The 22,428-nt window shown below is 40.8% G+C and overlaps 1 protein-coding gene across 1 annotated transcript in view; it reads right to left on the bottom strand.

Annotated features, from left to right (window-relative positions):
• LOC136867423 (hatching enzyme 1.2) overlaps positions 1 to 22,428 on the bottom strand; it is a 103,473-nt gene that overhangs the window by 60,746 nt on the left and 20,299 nt on the right. The window contains exon 2 of the mRNA XM_067144629.2: positions 11,625 to 11,740. Within this exon, the coding sequence (XP_067000730.2) occupies positions 11,625 to 11,733 (109 nt within the window). The 5' untranslated portion in view covers positions 11,734 to 11,740. The remainder of the gene's footprint in view (positions 1 to 11,624; positions 11,741 to 22,428) is intronic.

The raw sequence follows: 22,428 nt of genomic DNA, 5'->3' as shown, positions 1-22,428 counted from the left end.
ATGGGTTGGGATATAGTACCACATCTGAAGTACTTGTTTGATTTTTGTTTGCATGAAGGAACTTTACCAAATGAATGGAGAGTTGCAATAGTATCCTATGTATATAAAGGAAAGGGTAATAGACATAAAGCTGAAAATTACAGGCCCAGTCAGTTTGACATGTATTGCATGTAAGCTTTGGGAAAGCATTCTTTCTGGTTATATTAGACATGTTTGCGATATTAATAACTGGTTTGACAGAAGGTAGTTTGGGTTTAGGAAAGGTTACTCCACCGAAGATCAGCTTGTAGGATTTCAGCAAGATATAGCAGATATCCTGGATTCAGGAGGCCAAATGGATTGCATTGGGATTGACCTGTCTAAGACATTTGACAGGGTAGATCATTGAAGACTACTGGCAAAAATGAGTGCTATTGGACTAGAAAAAAGAGTGACTGAATGGGTGGCTATATTTCTAGAAAATAGACCTCAGAGAATTAGAGTAGGCCAAGCTTTATCTGACCCTGTAATAAAGACAGGAATTCCTTAAGGTAGTATTATTGGACCTTTATGTTTTCTTATATATATCAATGATATGTGTAAAGAAGTGGAATCAGAGATAAGGCTGTTTGCAGATGATGTTATTTTGTACAGAGTAATAAATAAGTAACAAGATTGTGAGCGACTGCAGGGTGACCAGGATAGTGTTGTGAGGTGGACGGTGGGCAATGGTATGATGATAAACGGGGTTAAAAGTCAGGTTGTGAGTTTCACAAATAGGAAAAGTCCTCTCAGTTTTAATTACTGCGTTGGTGGGGTGAAAGTTCCCTTTGGGGATCATTGTAAATACCTAGGTATTAATAGAAGGAAAGATCTTCATTGGGGTAATCACATAAATATGATTGTAAATAAAGGGTACAGATCTCTGCACATATCTATGAGAGTATTTAGGGGTTGTAGTAAGGATGTAAAGGAGAGAGCATATTTGTCTCTGGTGAGACCCCAACTAGAGTATGGTTCCAGTGTATGGGACCCTTACCAGGATTACTTGATTCAGGAACTGGAAAAAAAATCCAAAGAAAAGCAGCTCGATTTGTTCTGGGTGATGTCCGACAAAAGAGTAGCGTTACAAAAATGTTGCAAAGTTTGGGCTGGGAAGAATTGGGAGAAAGGAGACGAGCTGATCGACTAAGTGGTATGTTCCGAGCTGTCAGTGGAGAGATGGCGTGGGAGGACATCAGTAGACGAATAACTTTGGATGGTGTCTTTAAAAGTAGGAAAGATCACAATATGAAGATAAAGCTGGAATTCAAGAGGACAAATTGGGGCAAATATTCGTTTATAGGAAGGGGAGTTAGGGATTGGAATAACTTACCAAGGGAGATGTTCAATAAATTTCCAATTTCTTTGCAATCATTTAAGAAAAGGCTAGGAAAACAACAGATAGGAAATCTGCCACCTGGGCGACTGCCCTAAATGCAGATCAGTAGTGATTGATTGATTGATTGATTGATTGATTGATTGATTGATTGATTGATTGATTGATTGATTGATTGATTGATTGATTGATTGATAATGCTCATCTCTTCGTATATTATCATGTTGATAATTCTCTCTAGTTTTGTACCTGATTGTTGGACTTTAAGTCATTGTTGTTGGAGCTGACGAGCTCATTATTATATTGTTATTGTTTTTTACCGTTTTTCAATTGATCAAATGTTAAAGTAAAAAAAGGAAAGAAATAAAATTTCAAAATTTAATGCATTAACTTATGCTCTGGTCAGTTCCTCGTCCGCCCATTCACCCCAGTACCTCCTTACACCTCTGTGATCCACGAAATTCCCGTAACATACAGAATCCAGTTTTAGCTGTAAAAGAGGTAGAGAAACTAAGTACAGAGTTGTGTGGTTATAGGCCAGTTCCGTCCATAACGTGCTAACACAGTTTAGAAAGTCAGGGAAATTAACAACCGCATATAACTGGAAGGATGGTATTCGACACACCACGAAAGAAGACCAGATATGGGAGCTGGATGGCCTAGCAGGTGATGTTATGAAGATGTTTATCATCACTGATAGGGCGAGAGCAGCAGCACAGTGTCAGTAATGAGATTGGAAGGGATGCATCGTATGATATGGAGGAAGGTAAACATACTGTATAATCTTAACGGACTTCTTACCGGTACTTTTATTATGACCGCAATTGAATGTATTTCTTGTCTTTATGAGTTTGTCTTTTCGATAAAAGTTCCGTAATGAATATTTATGAATAGCGGGATATGTCTACTCTCAGTGAAACAGATGCAAGTAGCGTGTGGCTCTCGGACGACCCTCAGCAAAACTTCGTTAACATATTCCTATTATCCGGTCTGTTGGATATACTAATCTATATGAATAATATCGTAATGACTGTGTGTCTGTACATGGACTGTTTTGGTGAAATTTCCCTAGAGTTATCCGTTTCCGGTGTAATAATGACCATCTGCATAATTTTTAGCTTTGGTGTCTGTTTGTCTAAGTTATTATAACTTGAAAACTACTGGATATATTTCTTCCAAACTTGATATTTAGAATCCACATGTCCTTGAGTAGGTTTTAGAGCCAATATTATTTCTGAGTACCTAAATTTACTGGGGGTTTATTCGAAACCGAAACCACTCCCACAGATTATGCACATCCAAAATTAATGGAAATCTACCATCCTTAATGAAAATCAATTTCTAAAACACTTTTCTCATGTGCATCATTTCGATAGGAGAATTAATAAGAGAGATATCATTAACGGACGGTTTTTTAGTACAAGTCCCAACGGACTTAAAAGCAAAGAAGTGGAATCAGAGATAAGGCTGTTTGCAGATGACGTTATTCTGTACAGGGTAATAAATAAGTTACAAGACTGTGAGCGGCTGCAGGGTGACCTCGATAGTGTTGTGAGATGGCCGGTGGGCAATGGCATGATGATAAACGGGGATAAAAGTCAGGTTGTGATTTTCACAAATAGGAAAAGTGCTCTCAGTTTTAATTACTGCGTTGATGGGGTGAAAGTTCCTTTTGGGGATCATTGTAAGTACCTAGGTGTTAATATCAGAAAAGACCTATATTGGGGTAATCACATATGATTGTTAATAAAGGGTACAGATCTCTGCACATGGTTATGAGGGTATTCAAGGGTTGTAGTAAGGATGTAAAGGAGAGGGCATATAAGTCTCTGGTAAGACACCAACTAGAGTATGGTTCCAGTGTATGGGACCCTCACCAGGATTACTTGATTCAAGAACTGGAAAAAATCCAAAGAAAAGCAGCTCGATTTGTTCTGGGTGATTTCCGACAAAAGAGTAGCGTTAAAAAAATATTGCAAAGTTTGGGCTGGGAATACTTAAGAGAAAGGAGACAAGCTGCTCGATTAAGTTGTATGTTCCGAGCTGTCAGTGGAGAGATGGCGTGGGAGGACATCAGTAGACGAATAAGTTTGAGTGGTATCTTTAAAAGTAGGAAAACCGGGCGAGTTGGCCGTGCGCGTAGAGGCGCGCGGCTGTGAGCTTGCATCCGGGAGATAGTAGGTTCGAATCCCACTATCGGCAGCCCTGAAGGTGGTTTTCCGCGGTTTCCCATTTTCATACCAGGCAAATGCTGGGGCTGTACCTTAATTAAGGCCACGGCCACTTCCTTCCAAATCCTAGGCCTTGCCTATCCCATCGTCGCCATAAGACCTATCTGTGTCGGTGCGACGTAAAGCCCCTAGCAAAAAAAAAAAGTAGGAAAGATCACAATATGAAGTTGGAATTCAAGAGGACAAATTAGGGCAAATATTCGTTCATAGGAAGGGGAGTTAGGGATTGGAATAACTTACCAAGGAAGATGTTCAATAAATTTCCAATTTCTTTGCGATCATTTAAGAAAAGGCTAGGGAAACAACAGATAGGGAATCTGCCACGAGGGCGACTGCCCTAAATGCAGATCAGTAGTGAATGATTCAGAACTACTGAAGATTTTTCAACCAAACTTTATATTTAGAATCCACCAGTCCAAAGGTAGATTTTAAGGTCCATACAATTTCAAATTCCTGGAATGGTCTTGGGGTTTATAGGGAATCAAAACAGTTACTTTACTCTCCCACAATATATACAAGACCAATCTGACTTTATTTCGATATCTGTATACAATGTAGAATACCGTAGCGAAGCATGGGTACAATTGGTAGTACAGTAATAATCTCTATTGCAGGCAATGACCATACATACAAGGAGAGAGATATTTACAAAGAGAGACTCACTGACGTAGTTATGCCTAGGTTTCTCACCGTATGCTGTTTATAGCATGACATGGGACAACTTCTAAACGGAAAACAACTTCTGTTGGATATAAGAATCTGAGTAAATATTCGAGTTAGGATCTGAAACAACAGATAGGGAATCTGCCACGAGGGTGACTGCCCTAAATGCAGATCAGTAGTGAATGATTCAGTGTTTCAGTTTAATCTAATCTTGAGTCACCAGATGAAATGTTCTAACATTTTGATATTATTGGCAACTAACTGGGCTCTCCAATATCAAAACATAGCATCAATTTGAACAAGTAATGTGTCATTAACAGGATTTTAAGTTTCATGCGCCTGGCTGAGTAGCTCAGACGGTAGAGCCGTAGCCTTCTGGCTCCAAGTTGCCAGGTTCGAACCTGCCTCGGTCCGGTGGTATTTGAAGGTGCTCAGAGTGTCAGAGTATAGTAAATAAACAAATAAAATTCAGTACATTGATGGAATCTTATGAGACTGATGTGGTGATAGGAGTAGAATCATGGTTGAGAGAAGTGGGTAATAGAGAAGTATTTCCAGAAGGGTATACAGTCTACCGTAGAGACCGAAGAGATAAAAAGGGTGGGGGGGGGGGGGTATTCTGGTGAAGGAAATTTATTGTTCACATGAATGGTTTACCGATGAAAGGGATGAAATATTAGGGATAAAATTAGTTTGTGATAATATGAAGGAGGTGGGAATTATAGGAACATATAGGCCTGGAAGAGAGGAAAGAGACATGGAATATTTGAGAAAATAATAGATTATACTCATAAAAACAATAATAATGATATGGTAATAATTGGGGGAGATCTAAACTTGCCTGAAGTTGAATGGAATGGAGCTGCAAGTGAAGCCCATGAACAGAAACTGGCAAATAAGTTAATTTGGGAGGGTGGATTTACACAAGTAGTACAAGAACCGACTCGTCTCAATAACTTACTAGATGTATTCTTGGTTAAACCATGGGAAATTGTTGATAAAACTGAGGTACGGTAATTGAAGGAATGGGTGACCATAAGGCTGTAATAATGGATGTAGGACTTGTACCAAAAATGCTTAATAAGAGGGTCGCACAAGACAAGAAATTACACAGAAAAACTGAAGTTGATGAATTTGGGACTTACCTTAAATCACAATTCAGTTGTTGGATAAGTGAAGGGAGTAATGTGGATACACTTTGGGGTACATTTAAAGGAATCATTTAGGAAGGAGAGAAGAGATTTGTACCTGTTAAGAAGGGTAAAATGACCTCAGACCCTGTTTATCATACAATGGAAATAAGGAAATTAAAAAGAAAATGTAGAATAGTAAACAGGAAAATCAAAGAGGGTAGTGAGAATAGAGAAACTAGAAAACAGCTAATGAGGGAACTGAATAGAGTGAAAAAGGAAGCAAAAGAGAAATATATGAATGGCATACTTCAAGAGGGTAATGACCACAAAGGGAAATGGAAAAAGCTGTGTTCATATATTAGGAATCAAAAAGGAAAAGGAATCCAAATTCCTACAATGGTGGGAGAAGGAGGGTGAACACTATTCAACAGATACTGAGAAAGCAAATCTATTTAGTAGGGAATTCAAAGATTCAGTAGAAGATTGTCAGGAGTTGGAAACAGTAACAGAAGATAGAGAGGGAGAGACACAGAGGGAAACAAGAAGCTTCTCATTCACAAATGAAGATATTTTCAGAGAAATCCAACTGCTTCAGCAAGGAAAAGCAGCAGGAAGTGATCACATTACTGGAGAGGTATTAAAGACAATGGGGTGGTACATAGTGCCTTATTTTAAATTTCTCTTTGACTATGTCATAAATAATAGTGTAATACCAAAAGAATGGAAGGAATCTATAATAATACCAATTTATAAAGGAAAGGGTGATAAAAGGAAACCAGAAAACTACAGACCAATCAGCCTGACCAGTATAGTTTGTAAAATATTGGAAATTTAATAGCAAAGTACATCAGAGGTATATGTGATGATAAAAATTGGTTCATGAGGAGCCAGTATGGATTTAGAAAGAAATTTTCTTGTGAGGCACAACTGGTGGGATTTCAGCAGGACATATCAGATCAGTTGGATTCAGGAGGCCAGTTAGATTGCATAGCCATAGATCTTTCCAAAGCCTGTGATAGAGTGGAACATGGAATATTATTAAAGAAATTGGAGGGAATAGGATTGGACGTAAGGGTTATACGTTGGATAAGAACATTTCTAAATTCAAGGGTTCAGAAAGTCAAAGTAGGAAATAATATATCACAGGAAGAGAAAGTTTGGAAGGGAATCGCACAGGGTAGTATAGGCGTTACTTTTCTTAATATACACAAATGATTTAGGGAACAATATAACATCAAAAATAAGATTCTATGCAGATGATATAATTGTTTATAGGGAAATAAATAACATTGAGGACTGTTCAGAATTACAAAGGGACCTTGAAAGTATCCAACAGTGGGTTGAAGAAAATAATATGAAGGTTAATGGAGGCAAATCAACTGTTACAACATTTACAAACAGGAGCTTTAAAACTGAATATTGAATATACTTTGGATGAGGTAGTTACCCCAAAAGATGGCAAGTGCAAATACTTAGGTGTGAGATTTGAAAGTAATTTGCACTGGAAGGGTCATATTGATGACATTGTTGGGAAAGCATACAGATCGTTACATGTCATAATGAGGCTACTTAAAGGATGCAACAAAGAATTAAAAGAAAAAAGTTACTTAAGTATGGTTTGTCCATTATTGGAATATGCAAACAGTGTTTGGGATCTTCACCAAGAATACCTAATAAAAGAAATAGATAGTGTGCAGAGGAAAGCAGCAAGATTTGTAACAGGGGATTCAGGAGAAACAGTAGTGTATCAGAAATGTTAAAGGAACTAGGGTGGGAAACTTTAAGTAAGAGAAGGGAGAAAACTAGACTTATAGGATTATATAGAGCCTATACAGGAGAAGAAGCATGGGGAGAAATCCGTGAGAGGCTTCAGTTGGAAAATAATTATATTGGCAAAACTGACCACAAGTATAAAATTAGAAGGAATTTTAGCAGAAGCGACTGGGGTAAATTTTCATTCATTGGGAAGGGCGTGAAGGAGTGGAACAGTTTACCAGGGGTAGTGTTTGATCCTTTTCCAAAATCTGTACAGGTATTCAAGAAGAGAATAAACAGCAACAGGGAAAATAAATGAAATGTTAGAGGGCATTCGACCAGTGCAGGCTATTGTAAATAAAAAATGTGTGTTAAAAAAAAATTAATTCCATCCCCTGGTCCATGGAGTTTGGACAGCCAAAGTAGGGGCTGCCTGTAGGGGTGAAGTACAGTGGGGACTTCGAGGGCCCTGGGACCGCTATGGTAGCTGTGAAGGCCCTTCAGGAACTCTGAAAAGTGGTGGCAAAAGAGGGCTCTGGTTAAGACGCAGCAGGTCGTTATGCTACTTAGGTTCCAAAATGGGTTTAAAAAAAAGTAAATAAATGCAATGTAAATTTTAATCTTATACCAGTTGCATAGTACAGTATTATTTGAAGTAATTCCACATACTGTATATGAGTTGACTATGTTTGTAAGTATAGGAAATATTATAAGCAGAAGTTTGTAAACAATATAAATTTATTAAGGATGATCTGTTTGTTTAATAGAAAAAAATTGTTAGCATAAATTGTATATTATTGTATTCTAGCGTACCATTTGCCACCGAGATTTTGATTTGATTTGATACGCCAGCCTCATGTCGGTAGATTTACCGACACGTAAAAGAACTCCCGCGGGACAAATTTCCACCACCTCAGCGTCTCCGAAAACCGCAGAAGTAGTTGGTGGGAGATAAAATAATAATAATAATAATAATAATAATAATAATAATAATAATAATAATAATAATAATAATAATAATAATAGTAATAATAATAATAATAATAATAATAATAATAATAATAATATAATTATTATAATATATTATTATATATTATTATGATATTATTATATTATATTATATTATATTATATTGTATTATATTATATTATTATAATACATTATTATTATTATTATTATTATTATTATTATTATTATTATTATTATTATTATTATTATTATTATTATTATTATTAATGTTTAGTTGTAATATTCTGACGTTTATAACGTCATTTTAGGGAGTGCCTAGCCGAGGCATAAAAGGCGTGCTCTGTTCACCCTGAAGGACTTGGATGCAATTCTTCGTTAGGAGGTAACAAAATTTAAGAAACGAGATTTCCACTTGAGCTGCTCATGGCTCTGAGGTTTACTCAGGCTGCACCAAAAATGAGTATCAGGCCAATTCCTGGGGATAAAGACGGCCGGGCGTAGAGTTAGCCACTCTATTCCACTCAGTACCCAGGTTACGGACAGGGCCTCCATAACTTGCAAGGACATTGATTTGCTTTTGCTTTTGCGCTTGCTTTGTTTTGTTTTCCTTTGGAAAACGCAGTTTTAATCAGATATATTTTAATGCAGCTGTATTAACCTCGATATAACAGAGACTCAACGCTAGGAGACGGTAAATGTTATTTAAAACTTATGCGGCTTGTGACTGCTGTGCTTCGCTGATTCCATCGTTAATGCCCTGCGCGGATATACAAAATATTATCGGCATCCGCTCCGCATCCGCACTTCCTTCACCCGCACCCACATCCGCGAATGCTTATCCGCATCCGTAAATGGTTATCCGCGGATACTGTAAATATTTAACTACAGTACACTACACTCAAGGTATTGAAACTGATAGATCTGTTAACATAATACAGCAGGCTTGACACCTGGCGCCGGACCCCCTACACTCGCAGGTTTGTGAGGGGTTTTCTCTTGCGATAGCTGTCAATGTATTGACTTTTGTTCCTTCCTTCCATTAACTGCGCATAGGCTTAGATCAGATACGGCTTTATGGTCTCAAGGCTCTGTGCATATAACCATTCTTCCATACCACTGTGAAGGTCGCCTAACCACAAATAAAAATAAGAGTATACCTGAGTGAAAATCAATAAACTTCATTAAAAACATTAAGCTCTTTAGACTTTTTCAATCGTGAAGTTACAAGCATTTCGCCCCAGTGTAGCAGTAGGCTCGTTTTGAAATGAACTTCATTATTTATAAATTAATCAGTAAAATTATCCGCACTGCCATACAGTTTGCATCCGCCATCCTCAGATTTATCCGCATCCGTACAGGGCTCCCTCTATCCATCATATAGAAACTTGCTCCTAATTCTGTTCTGTCGTTTTCACATCTTTAGAATATAGATTCGTAAATGCTGCATATGTAGTCAATTTGAATCATACACAGACGTCTTGTGACATTACACCTTCAACATCATTTTCTCCACCTAGAGCCAAGATCTCCAAGATGTCCCTGCCATACACTGGGCTTCATGTGAGTATAGAATTATGCTAGGCTCTTCTTTAGTCTACTATCGTACTTCTTCTGAATTCTAGTACGAATAAGGACCAAACTGACATCGACAACTGGGAGGATGTAATGCCTGATCGGCTGATATGGTGACGTATTGTCTGGGAGGTCAACAACATTTTGAACAACAGCGATACATGAGATCGAAGAAGAGAACGAGAAAATCAAAATGACCATCAGGTTGTAAAACAACAAGGAGCTTGGGTAGGTTGATATGTGACCACTGTAGCAGAACTTGTGGTTGTATCTGGTCTCTTCAGCCATGTAAGAATCCATAATTGATGACCTTTATGCACTCGGAAGACACTTGTCGTATTCGCTAGCGACTGATTGTATCTCATGATGAAATGAAATGGCGTATGGCTTTTAGTGCCGGGAATGTCCGAGGACAAGTTCGGCTCGCCAGGTGCAGGTCTTTTGAGTTGACTCCCGTAGGCGACCTGCGCGTCGTGATGAGGATGAAATGATGATGAAGACGCCACATACACCCAGCCCCAGTGCCAGCGAAATTAACCAATTAATTTTAAAATTCCCGACCCTGCCGGGAATCGAACCCGGGACTCCGGTGGCCAAAGGCCAGCACGCTAACCACTTAGCCATGGAGCCGGACTATCTCATGATGATACCTTCTTAAACCCCACAGTGTCAAATGTGACAAGTCTTGTGTTCTTTCCCCGTTATTACAATATCCAAGGAATTGGGATCGTTCTTCTACTGACGGGACTTCCCTTTAACGTTGAATGGAAAATTATTGTGTTCGCTGATGAAACATACTCTAGGTGAACTCGACGGCGCATCCTTACGAGACGAAGAGAGAGATTTCATCAGGACTGTATTCGCACAAGGTATAACCCACCAACACAAGGTATTATTACTTGAGGTACTGATGACAAAAAATCAACTCTAGTACGTAACTGTTCCACGATCATGTCAGTGAAGTTTTAAGACTAGACGGGCTTCTGGTGTTGCTGACCAAACCTCAGCCAATATTTCAGCAAGATTGAGATAGTATGTGAATCTGTAATTATCTGGAAATAGAAATAGTACAGGTGCACTAGGACTTGAACTGAGAGCTATGCTAGTATTTAACTGCAACGAATAAAAACAAGTAAATAACATTTATTATAGTTACAAAGAATCACCTTATTTTGTATTCAAACTACTTAACAATGCCTTACCAATGTCGTCACCGGGAGAGATGGTCGTACGGTCAGGGGCGCGCATCTGTGAGCTTGCATCTGGGATATAGTGGGTTCGAGCCCCACTGTCGGCAGCCCTGAAGATGGTTTTCCGTGTTTTCCCCTTTTCATACAGGCAAATGCTAGGGCTGTACTTTAATTAAGGCCAGGACCGTTTCCTCCCCACTCCTAGGCCTTTCCTATCCCATCGTCGCCATAAGACCTATCTGTGTCGGTGGGACGTAAAGCAAATAATAAAAATAAAAACCAATATCCTCATGGTTTGATCATACTATACACACCTATGTCGCAGCCTGTAACTTCGCGAAGGTACATGAACTTCATTATAATGTTTACACAATTGTTTAAGGATATTACTGGTTTTCGGATGTCTTATTTGTGAAGAAATGGCTTGTGTGGCCACGCTCACAGTGGACGAAAAGTAAAGCTCCCAATCCGTAGACGAAGTGGGAAAGTATTTTCGATTATCGGTGAATAATAATATAATGCTCCGTTTTATTATAGATACCTTAATTCAAGATGTACCTATCCCAACGCTACCTTCAACCAGTCTGATTCGGAATTGTGAGCTGCTTCAGTATTCCATGAATCTTGCAGTATATCAGCATTTCTCGCGATGGCTTTGATAGCTACTACGCTTAGAATCTAGCACCAGATTATGAGAAAACTTATAGAAAAATATGGTAAATTCTTAAACATCACTTGCCATTTCATTACTCACCTTCATCAGGAACCGGTGGGTATACGACGCTAGGTACTTCTGGTAGTCGGCGAGTTGTTCCCTCTTGTAACATTGTGATGGATAATAACAGTAGCCAAGACAGCACCATGGTGTAACTGGAACAACAACAACAAAAAAATGTCTGATATACCATCTTGATTTCGTTGGTAGAACGCCCCAACAGTGTCTGTTAAGTCATTAGCCCAAATTCAAATGAATTTGCCCCAGCAAAATAACAGAATGATTTCTTTAATGTGCTGACGAGTCGAGAGACTATTTCTTCCTGAAGTTTAAGGCAGTTTAGAGCCAGTGGTTGCGGATAAATGGCCAAGGCACTCTTGTAGCTACAGGAAGTGTGGCAAATGCCTGCCTTACCTGTCTGCGGCAGTGCGCTATCCCTCACTGCAAACCTATGCTGACAATGCCAAATATACTACTATTTGTTTTACGTCGCACCGATACAGACATATGGTGACTATGAGTCAGAAAAGACACTGGGAAGGAAGCGACCGTGACCTGTAATTAAAATGCGCGTGATATACCAGCACCAACCCTGGTGTGAAATTGGGAAACCGCGGAAAACCATCTCCAGGACTGCCGGTAGTGCGGTTCAAATTCACAATCTACAGAATACAAGCTGACAGCTACGTTGCTTAGACCGCTTAGTCAACCCGCTCGCTTGCCAAATATATACATACTCTTACGTGTCAGCCCTTCCGTAGCTCCCTTCGGTATTTTCAGAAAGGGATTAGTGATTCAGACCGGGGCCCTGCCGGCCGGCCTGGAGGGCATGGCGGATCTCTCCCTGTATTGCTATCTTCGTCTGGTTCCCCCGAGCGCTTTCTGGAACAGGAAACGAGAAACTTCCCTCTCAAACCACATCGCGAATATTCCTGTACTCATCACTCGAGTTATAAAGGAGGCTACATGTGAATAGTGAGTCAGTGTTGGAGTTCAGTCGTCGGGCTGGGGCAAGAGCAATGCAGGCTGCCACCAGCGTCAATCGTCGTGTTGGAGTACGGAGTACTGTGTGTGTACTGCCTTGGAGGACTGTATGTGTACCGACGTGGAGTGAGTGACTGGAAGTTGACGGCAGTAGTGCTGGTCGGTTGTCGTCTGTGTCCCACCGGAGTCAGAGGATCGCATGTACAGTTGGTGTGAGTAATTGGAACACTGTTAACTGTCGTTGTTGTGAGGAATATTGTAGTGCTGGTTAGTACTGTTGAGTTGTTGCTATTCTGTGGCCGCTGTTTAGTTGTCAGTGTTATGTAGTTCACTGTGTTTGAACGCTGGAGTGGTGAACCTTCTCTGGAATCGAACCAAAGGACAGTTACCGTGTGTTGTGGCGATCAGATCCCTGTGTTCAAACCTCTACATGCAGCCGCGTGTGTGAAGGGATTGAGCTTGCAGGATCGAAAGTGAAACGCCTGTCAGCCAGCATTACCGTCTCCCAGGTAATACCTGAGAACTGGACCGCCTACTGTGAGAAGGAGAGAATTGTTTAATAAAACGAGGTCTGTAAATATAGGAGTGGCAACGTAGTCCAGACACTCTCAGGAGATCGGGCATGAGCAACTAGGATATGGGGGTGGCGCTGTTGTCGATGTGTAGTGTGCATTTGACGGGCGTTCAACTGGGAGTGTTGTTGCCGTGTGGCGTTGAAGTGAAGAGTGTTGATTTAACCGCTCTAAAGCATGTTTTCAATGATGATGATGCTTGTTGTTTAAAGGGGCCTAACATCGAAGGTCATCCGCCCGAAGCATGTTTTCAAGAGGTGATCAGCGTTCATAGACTAAAATAGAGGTTGCCCGTGGCAAAAATTCATCAGAATGTTATCGAGGATTACGTGGAGCCTGTGTCGAGAATGCATTACCGTACAGGACGGTTGCACGATGAGTCAAAGTATTTCGTGCAGGTCGGAATGGGACTGCGGATTTTCACCGCTCGGGTCGGCCGTTCATTCCTCAAGATCAGACTGACATCGTGAGTGATCTCGTTCCCGTACGTCCCGACATTTGAAGAAATATAATAGACTTTGCGGCTGACTACATTGAAGGAATGTAAGCAGTTGTACTTGTTAGCTTATTAAAGATTGCGTACTATCAGTACTGCCACTTCTTTATTTACAACCCTCGTAGACAGCAGTGATTGGAGTCTGATCATTCGTGGTTGAATAGAATTGTATATCTTTGTGTGTATTTATTGGGTTATCCTACAACAATTTTCCTTTATATCACACCGATACAGATAGGTCTTACGTCGATGATGGGACAGGAAACTGCTAGGACTGGAAAGGAAGTGGCCATAGCTCTAATTGAGGTAGAGCCCCAGCATTTGACTGGTGTGAAAATGGGAAATCACGGACATCCATCTTCAGGGCTGCCGACAGTGGGGTTGGAACCCAGTATCTCCCGAATACAAGTTCGCAGTTGCATTACCCTAACCGCGCGGCCAGCTCGTTCCGTTGGGGTCGTCCTAGAATTAAATTAGATCGGAAAGTATTTTATTCATAACAATACTCAACCTCGTAGTTTTCGAGTCGTGTTAACATTTTAGAAGTACGGATTTGAGCAGGAAGAGTATCTCTTCCCGCCAAGCATACATAAGACAAAAATTAAACTGAGAATATTGGTTACCTTCGTGAGTAGAACCCGAAATATCCCCTTTTCACGTGGGTACAATAGACATTCTTCTTCTTGGTGGTGGTGGTGGTGGTGATGGTGGTGGAGAAGGGGGAATGTCCTCCAGGTTCACATGAGGATATCACTTCCTGAATTAAGGTTGGTTGCCCGTGCAACTGGAAGTTCATGGCTCCACCACCTCCGGCGAACATAGGCCGCTCACGCGCTACTATGGTCGTCTGACGAGGAATGGTAAGGAGTGCGAGGGGTAAGCATGGTTCCCGCGCATGCGCCTATCTCAAGTCTCAAGGCCTGATAATGAACATCTGTTCCACCCGCGATAACTCTTGTGAATGAGGTGCTGTTGTAAAGTTTCAAAGTGGTAGTGCAATTGTGCTTAGTCACACATTTACTAACTTATAAGTGATGCATAATGAACAGTTTAATAATGAACATGTGGTACCTGTCTCTTCTGACATGACTAATGTTTTTAATGAGTCTAGTATCCGTTACTTGTATGGTACTGTGCCTTTATGACCACAATCTCATTCGAGGAATATAAAGTAGTGGCACCGTAGTCCAGACACTCACAGGAGATCGGGCATGCGCAGATAGGATATGGGAGCGATCAGGTGGCACTTTTGTCGATGTGTAGTGTGCATTTGACGGGCATCCAGTTGGGAGTGTTGTTGCCGTGTGGTGTTGAAGTGAAGAGTGGCTATTTCACCACTCTAAAGTATCTTTTCGAAAATGTGATCGGCGTGAGTCGATTAAAACCGATATTGCCCATGGCAAAAATATATCCGAATGTTATCAAGGATTGCATTAAGCCTGTTGTGAGAATGCATTACCGTATAGAACGGTTGCACGATGGGTAAGGCGTTTCGTGCGGGTCGGAATGAAGTCCTGGAACAACCTCCATACTCACCAGACATGAGTCCTTGTGACTTCAACTTGTTTTCGAAGTTAAAGGAACCCCTGCGATGCCACCGATTTCCTGACGTGGCATCTGTACTCCGCGCAGAATTACATCATCCCCAACAAGCCTTATCTCTGATTCCACTTTTTTACTCATATCATTTTTATATAGTCTAAGAAAACATAAAGTTCCAATAATACTACCTTGAGGAATTCTCCTCTTAATTATTACAAGGTCAGAAAAAGCTTCGCCTACTCTAATTCTCTGAGCTCTATTTTCTAGAAATATTATAGCTACATTTGACAACATACCGAATGACAGGCTGAGAAGGGATATTTAATCGAATTTCCACATTGTAGGATTACTTGGAATTACTCTGGATTAAATAATTACGGTAAACTCCCGATTATTCGCGTGCGGAATATCCGTACATAGTTCAGCAATTTAAAAAAATACAAAACGAAGCATGAGCTACTGTATTCTGTTATAATTATAACGAATGTTTTCTTTTAGAATGCATTATTTTGCATGTGACTCACCTTTTACCGCCGAAAGATGCTACGAGCACCATTCCCACAATCGGTTGTCCCTGAAATATTTTTGGTTGTTTCGCATTTTATCTTCAGGTGAATGCCGTGACTCTAACCTCGTAATCTGTTCGCGGCGATTTTCTGTCCATGTCTTTGCCAGACCATTTCGCAAGGAGCTCAATGTAGATAATTTCCAACGTCATTAAACCCAATAGTAAAAGGAAACGATTGAAGATTTTTCTGGGACGGTTTCTTTCAGAATTCTTGCTCTGCGTTGATACGAAGCGAAAGCGTACTCTTTTTTTTTTTTTTTTTTTTTTTTTTTTTTTGCTAGGGGCTTTACGTCGCACCGACACAGATAGGTCTTATGGCGACGAAAAAAGCGTACTCTAAAACTTCGCCAGGAAGAATACATTGCTGATCGTACTTTTCTAGCTGCCGGCAGATCTCACTAATAGCCTCTGAAATAAATCATAGACAGTAAGTGTTTATCTGCATCACATTTCTTGTTGCTGCTCAAGTTACGGAACGTTTTACATGTGCTAGAAAGATGACAGACAAACGGAAACCTGTTGTTTTAACAATGAGCAAGTGGTTAAATAGCGATGCCTATAAACCGGGATTGGGAATGCGTCGATCTAGTATTAGAGTACGCAGAACAGAATTCGTTTGACTATACTGATGTTTTCAATCTCTGGAAAATGAGGACTGTCGTCCATTGGCGGTTGGTGCATGAAGAGCGTTTGGGCGCCGCCCCGCCACCTTTTCAAAAACGCTTAACATAATTTCACTCTATAGCCGATTACATAAAGAGATGTACAAATGTAGCGAAGTCAAACTTATGGTTGTGTGCTATTCAGTTATGCAATGGTGTCTTTACTATTTTGGCTGTAAACATTTCTCTTTTCTATTTTCAAAGATATGGCAAAGGCTTTCAGACCGTGGCAGCCGATTAACAAGCACGATGTATTCTCTTCAGTCTTGAGGCGGTCGGGCTCTGGCAGGAGAGCCCGTAGTAGGTTCCTAGAGTTTAGCAAGTGTGCGGGGTGCGGGAGGAGCCTGGAAAGATGATATGGGCTTTTCAGGGGAAGGAAGAGTGCAGGCGGGTATATGGTCTGTCCGACAGAGCCAGCAGCATTATTGCCAACCACTTTACAATGTACCCAGGCATCCCCCCCTCCACACACACACGTCCTACATTAACTGTTGTTGGAGATTAATTCCAACATATTTCACAAAACAATGAATTCCATGATATTGACTACTGAAACAATTCCGCTCTAGAGAGAAGGTTAAATACAGATTTGAAATGTAATCATAAGATGACGAGACCCTTTATAGGTTGGTCAAATTGTTAACTACGAGGGCGAATCAAAAAGTAAGTTACTCTTCCAAGTTATGAGCATTTATGAAACCACCTACACATAGGCAACATGGCTATGACAATATACGATGTAAGTTCACTTTTCCACACAGTCCCCAAGAGACTGTAAATATTTCTCGGAACGGTCAACCAACTTTTCGATTCCGGATGTGTAGAAATCACCTCCGGCGCTACGTAACCACCTGGCGACAGCTGCTTTCACCTCCTCATCGTTTCGGATTTATTATTATTATTATTATTATTATTATTATTATTATTATTATTATTATTATTATCATTATTATAGCTAATAATATCGTGGTGTTGGTCAGTGAGAACTGAACTGATTGGGGAGGGAAAAGAGATGGCGCCACAGCCCTGCCAGAATAAAATGGCACGAACCGCCACTGCTGTCGTCAGGAAATATGTGAATGAAAAACAGAAGAAAATAAATAGACGATTATTTCCCAAAAGTGAACTGAAAGCAAGTAATTTTGTAAATAAGTTGCCAGTTTCCGGCGAGCTACATGTAGGTAATAGCGTGGGCTTTCAAATGTGATATGTAGCATGTTTTGTGAATACAATAAAAGCGCAGTGTCCGGTAAGAACACGTGTATTTTGGATTATCCGTGTTTTTCAGTTATCCGTGCAGTCTCGGGTCCGCATTAACCCGGATAATCGATAGGCCGTGTGTATGAATGCACATTCAAAAAAGGAAAGAACTTTATTGTCTTCAAAATTAAATTTTAAAATGTGAGATTCGTTGTTACGCTATTGAATTTAAACGAAGAGAAACAATGAATAAAATTATCGAAACAAACTTTGCATTTACACGGAGTAAAGCGTTGTTGATCTTCAACTGCCTACTCTTCGTAATGTTGTGTAGCATTGCTTACTACGCGGCAGCTTGTAGGTACGGCACAATTAACAGTACTACACTCTTAGTATAACTCGTACTGTCTAAGCCGAAACTAACAAGCACATGTATGTATGTTAGTACTCCAACAGCCTGATTGAAATATGAACTTGTACACTCAACTTTAGTATTTCGTGGCCAGAAATATTCATTTCAGGCAAGAAATTAGTACAATCGCGATCACAAGAATTCCGGGTGGAAAAGGAAACAGGTAACGTTTAGGCGAAGATTTTGTCCAACCCTGAGGATGAAGGAGAAGTAACCAAGGCAACGTTCAGTTTGCAAGCGTCTGTGAATTAACTAAGCGCCTCCACAATCCTCTATTTGAAACTAGATCTCAGACCTCATTTAGTTTCACACCTCTTATTAAAACCTGAACTTAACCATCGTCACCTTGGTCTCCCTCTACTTCTTTTACCCCCGTGGCCGAGTCCATTATTTTTCTAGATAGGCTTACCTGAAGTCCAGGTTTTCCTGGACATTTATATGCATCTGGGGACGTCCAGGGAATTTTCTAAATTGCAGAAATGCCATCAAATTGCATTTTAAGGTAGCGGTACACACTCCCGGGGATCTCGAATCCATACTGGATAAAGATTGTCACATTTTTCATAGGTAAAGTTGATGTCATTAAAATATTTATAACGATCTGTGGTATCTCGTGAGTTTGAAATATCAAAACGATGGATAGAATGATTTCTGGGATCTCGTTGCGTGACGCTGTTCCCTGCAGGCTCTTTGCAGTTCTTCGTTTTGTAGGGGACGTGGTGGAGAAAGCTCATGGAAATTGAGTTATTCATTATTGCTGAAAGTCATGTACCTTAAAGGTAAACATTTTTATTTGTTCTAATTATGAAACTTAATTTCCTCAGTACGGAATACATGCGAATTACATAACTGCAAATTTTATTTGCATTTAGGATTCAAGATGTCAAAGCAGAAATGTAGCTTTACGAATTAACATACGTACGTAAATCATTATAGACCGTTATGCCTTTCAACGTTCAGTCTGCAAGCCTCTGTGTATTTACTAAACGTCGCCACAATCCTCTATTTGCAACTAGTACTGTGGCCTCATTTTGTTCTATACTTCTTACCTCCTTTAAATCGTTAGAAACCGAGTCTAACCATCGTCGTCTTGGTCTCCCTCTACTCCTCTTACCCTCCATAACAGAGTCCGTTATTCTCCTAGGTAACCTATCCTCCTCCATTCGCCTCACATGACCCAACCACCGAAGCCGGTTTATACGTACAGCTTCATCTATCGAGTGCATTCCTTGTCTCCTCATTCCGAGTACCCTCCTGCCATTGTTACCACCTGTTTGTACCAGAAATCATCCTCGCTACTTTCATGTCTGTTACTTCTAATTTATGAATAAGATGTCCGGCTCCATGGCTAGATGGTTAGCGTGCTGGCCTTTGGTCACAGGAGTCCCGGGTTCGATTCCTGGCAGGGTCGGGAATTTTAACCTTAATTGGTTAATTTCTCTGGCACGGGGCTGGGTGTGTGTGTCGTCTTCATCATCATTCCATCTTCATCACGACGCGCAGGTTGCCTACGGACATCAAATCAAAAAACCTGCAACTCTCGAGCCGAACATGTCCTCAGACACTTCCGGCAGGGGCGTATTCTCCTTGAATGCAAGGCATTCATTGCATGCGTTATGATAACACAAAGAACTGTCTGATGTACGATTTTAGGTTGTTTCAAGTCGAATATTAACGACTTCATCTCTCAGAAGTTCAAAAGGTCCACGCAACTGTACTGGTTCCGTTGCTTGACTACGTGTGGTGCTGGTGTAGTCTCGCCGTCTACACCACTCTAGGAAGAAAGACAGCGAATGGACGAGTTCAGGAAGAAAGGCATTCAATCTTAAAATTGCATTCGGTGGCAGACGTAGTTCTGAAACCCTCCGAACGATGTCGCTGCAATTGAAACTTGGTCAGAATTTGTCACCCTATATCCGTGCCACCCTCTGCCATCTGTTAGCAACTTGGAGAAAGTCGGCATCTTTACAGCGAACGGGACCCACAGATTACCCCCCAGCGAGAACCCAACGTGACGAAACTGACCAATGCAAATGGGGTGACTTACCTCCAGTGCTTGAGTTGTGGCTAACTAGTGAGTTAATTCATTGTATTTTCGGTGTTTTATTATATCTTGCGCAGATGTGGTATTAACGATGGATGAGTCTAAAACGGATATAATTGTAAATCAGTTTGAAAAGCCATTTACTGGCCGTTCGTTTGATGAAAAGATTCAAATAGTTAAAGCCGGGAGACCTCAACCTTCCCTCGTAAATTTCTTCCTCTTCTTCTTCTTAATCTGCTTACCCTCCTGGGGAGGCTTTTCCCTCGGACTCAGTGAGGTATCCCTCCTCTACCTCCTCAGGGGCAGTGTACTGGAGCTTCAGACTCTGGGTCGGGGGATACAACTGGGGAGGATGACCAGTACCTCGCCTCACCTACTATGTTGAACAGGGGCCTTGCGGGGGATGGGAAGATTGGAAGGGATAGACAAGGAAGAGGGAAGGAAGCGGCCATGGCCCTAAGTTAGGTACCATCCCGGCATTTGCCTGGAGGAGAAGTGGGAAACCACGGAAAACCACTTCGAGGATGGCTGAGGTGGGAATCGAACCCACCTCTACTCAGTTGACCTCCCGAGGCTGAGTGGTCTCCGTTCCAGCCCTCGTACTACTTTTCAAATTTCGTGGCAGAGCCGGAAATCGAACCCGGGCCTCCGGGGGTAGCAGCTAATTACACTAACCACTACACCACAGAGGCGGACCCTCGTAAATTTAAAAACAGAAAACAAGTATTGTGTACGCACGTTCAATCCAGAAACTTACAGTAAAACTGTTTGGCTCGAGTTCACCTACATGTAATTAGGGTGAGTAGAATTGAAATTTACTTAATACGTTGTGTTAACTGCATGGTTACTAGTTGCATGCCTCAGTGTAGATTCCAGGATACGCCACTGACTTCCGGCACTAAAAGCCATACCCAGCTTTCACTCCTGTAAAGCAAAGTTGGCCTGAAAACAGACCGATGTAAAGATAGTTTCGTCCGGGAGCTGACTTCCTTCTTACAGAATACTGTTGATCGCAACTGCGAGCTCACTGCATTAGCTTTACTGCACCTTGATTCAGTCTCACTATAGGCCTACTACCATCCTGGGAGAACACACATCCTAAATACTTGAAATTATCTACCTGTTCCAGCTTTGTATCACCAATCTGGCATTGTTCTCTTGGATTTCTTACCTACTGACATCAAAGACGTCGGCATAGGCCAGACTGCTTACTACATTTCCACCTAACTGAATCCCTCCCTGCCACGTTATAACTTTCAGCAGTGGTCCATGTAAACTACGAACAACAAAGGTTAAAGATTACAGCCTTGTCTAACCCCTGTACATACCCTGAACTAAGAACTCATTCTACCATCAATTCTCATTGCAGCCCAATTATCAACATAAATGCCTTTGATTGATTTTAACAATCTACTCTCACCCCTGCTTTATGCTTTATGCTTATTCTTCGGTTTCTCATATAGGAATTGTTCTAGGGGGTTTAATAACATTAAGAATTTGAGGTTTCAGCGGAAGTTATACGCTGGGAAGTTAGTTGTATCATCTGCAATTCATTGTTTATTACAAATTAAGGTTCAGGTGATTTGGAGGGACATTAACAATGAAACGCAAACAGCGAAAAGCATTCAAAATGTAATCAGCAGTGCTACATTTCATAGTTATTTGAATGTTGGGAGTGAAATTAAGTTATAGTGCTGAGCATAGCGGACTACAGTTACAAGCGGGAGTCATGTAAGTTCGGCAACGTCCAGTGGAGGCCAAGGTGAAAGCGCGGGATCTATCCGTGTATGTTGATGTCTAGTGAACTTCGTCTCGTGTTTCGTTTAATTTTTCAGAGATAGAGTCAAGTATATATAACAAGGTAAGTGATAGAATAAGCATACGTAGAGCCATTTATCGAAATAATGTGAAGGCTAAGCAGGCCTGAGTAGCTTGGATTGTAGAGCTGGCTTTCTAAGCCCAGCTCAGTCCGGTGGTATTTGAAGGTGCTCAAATACGTCAGCCTCGTGTCGGTAGATTTACTGGCACGTTAAGGAACTCCTCCGGGACAAAATTCAGGCATTTCGGCGTCTCCCAAAGACCGTAAAAGTAGTTTGTGGGACATTAAATCAATAACGTTATTATTCGTAAGTTGCGGACTGAATTTGGCTTATTAATAAAATGTTTCGTGTATTTGCAGATGCCCAGAAAATGTTGTGTTTCCATGTATCGTAACAACTACAGCATTAAAAAGGTTTTGTTATCTCGTTTAGTTTCCCTTCAGATGAGGAATTAAAACAAAAATGAATTTGTCATTTTAAACGGGATAATTGGGAACCTGGAATGGATTCAGTCGTATGCATAAAACATGTCACACAAGAAAA

This window comes from Anabrus simplex, chromosome 1 (genome assembly GCF_040414725.1).
Source record: "Anabrus simplex isolate iqAnaSimp1 chromosome 1, ASM4041472v1, whole genome shotgun sequence".
NCBI lineage: Eukaryota > Metazoa > Arthropoda > Insecta > Orthoptera > Tettigoniidae > Anabrus > Anabrus simplex.
The sequence above is the reverse complement of the archived record's forward strand: the minus strand, read 5'-3'. Positions and strand labels throughout refer to the sequence as shown.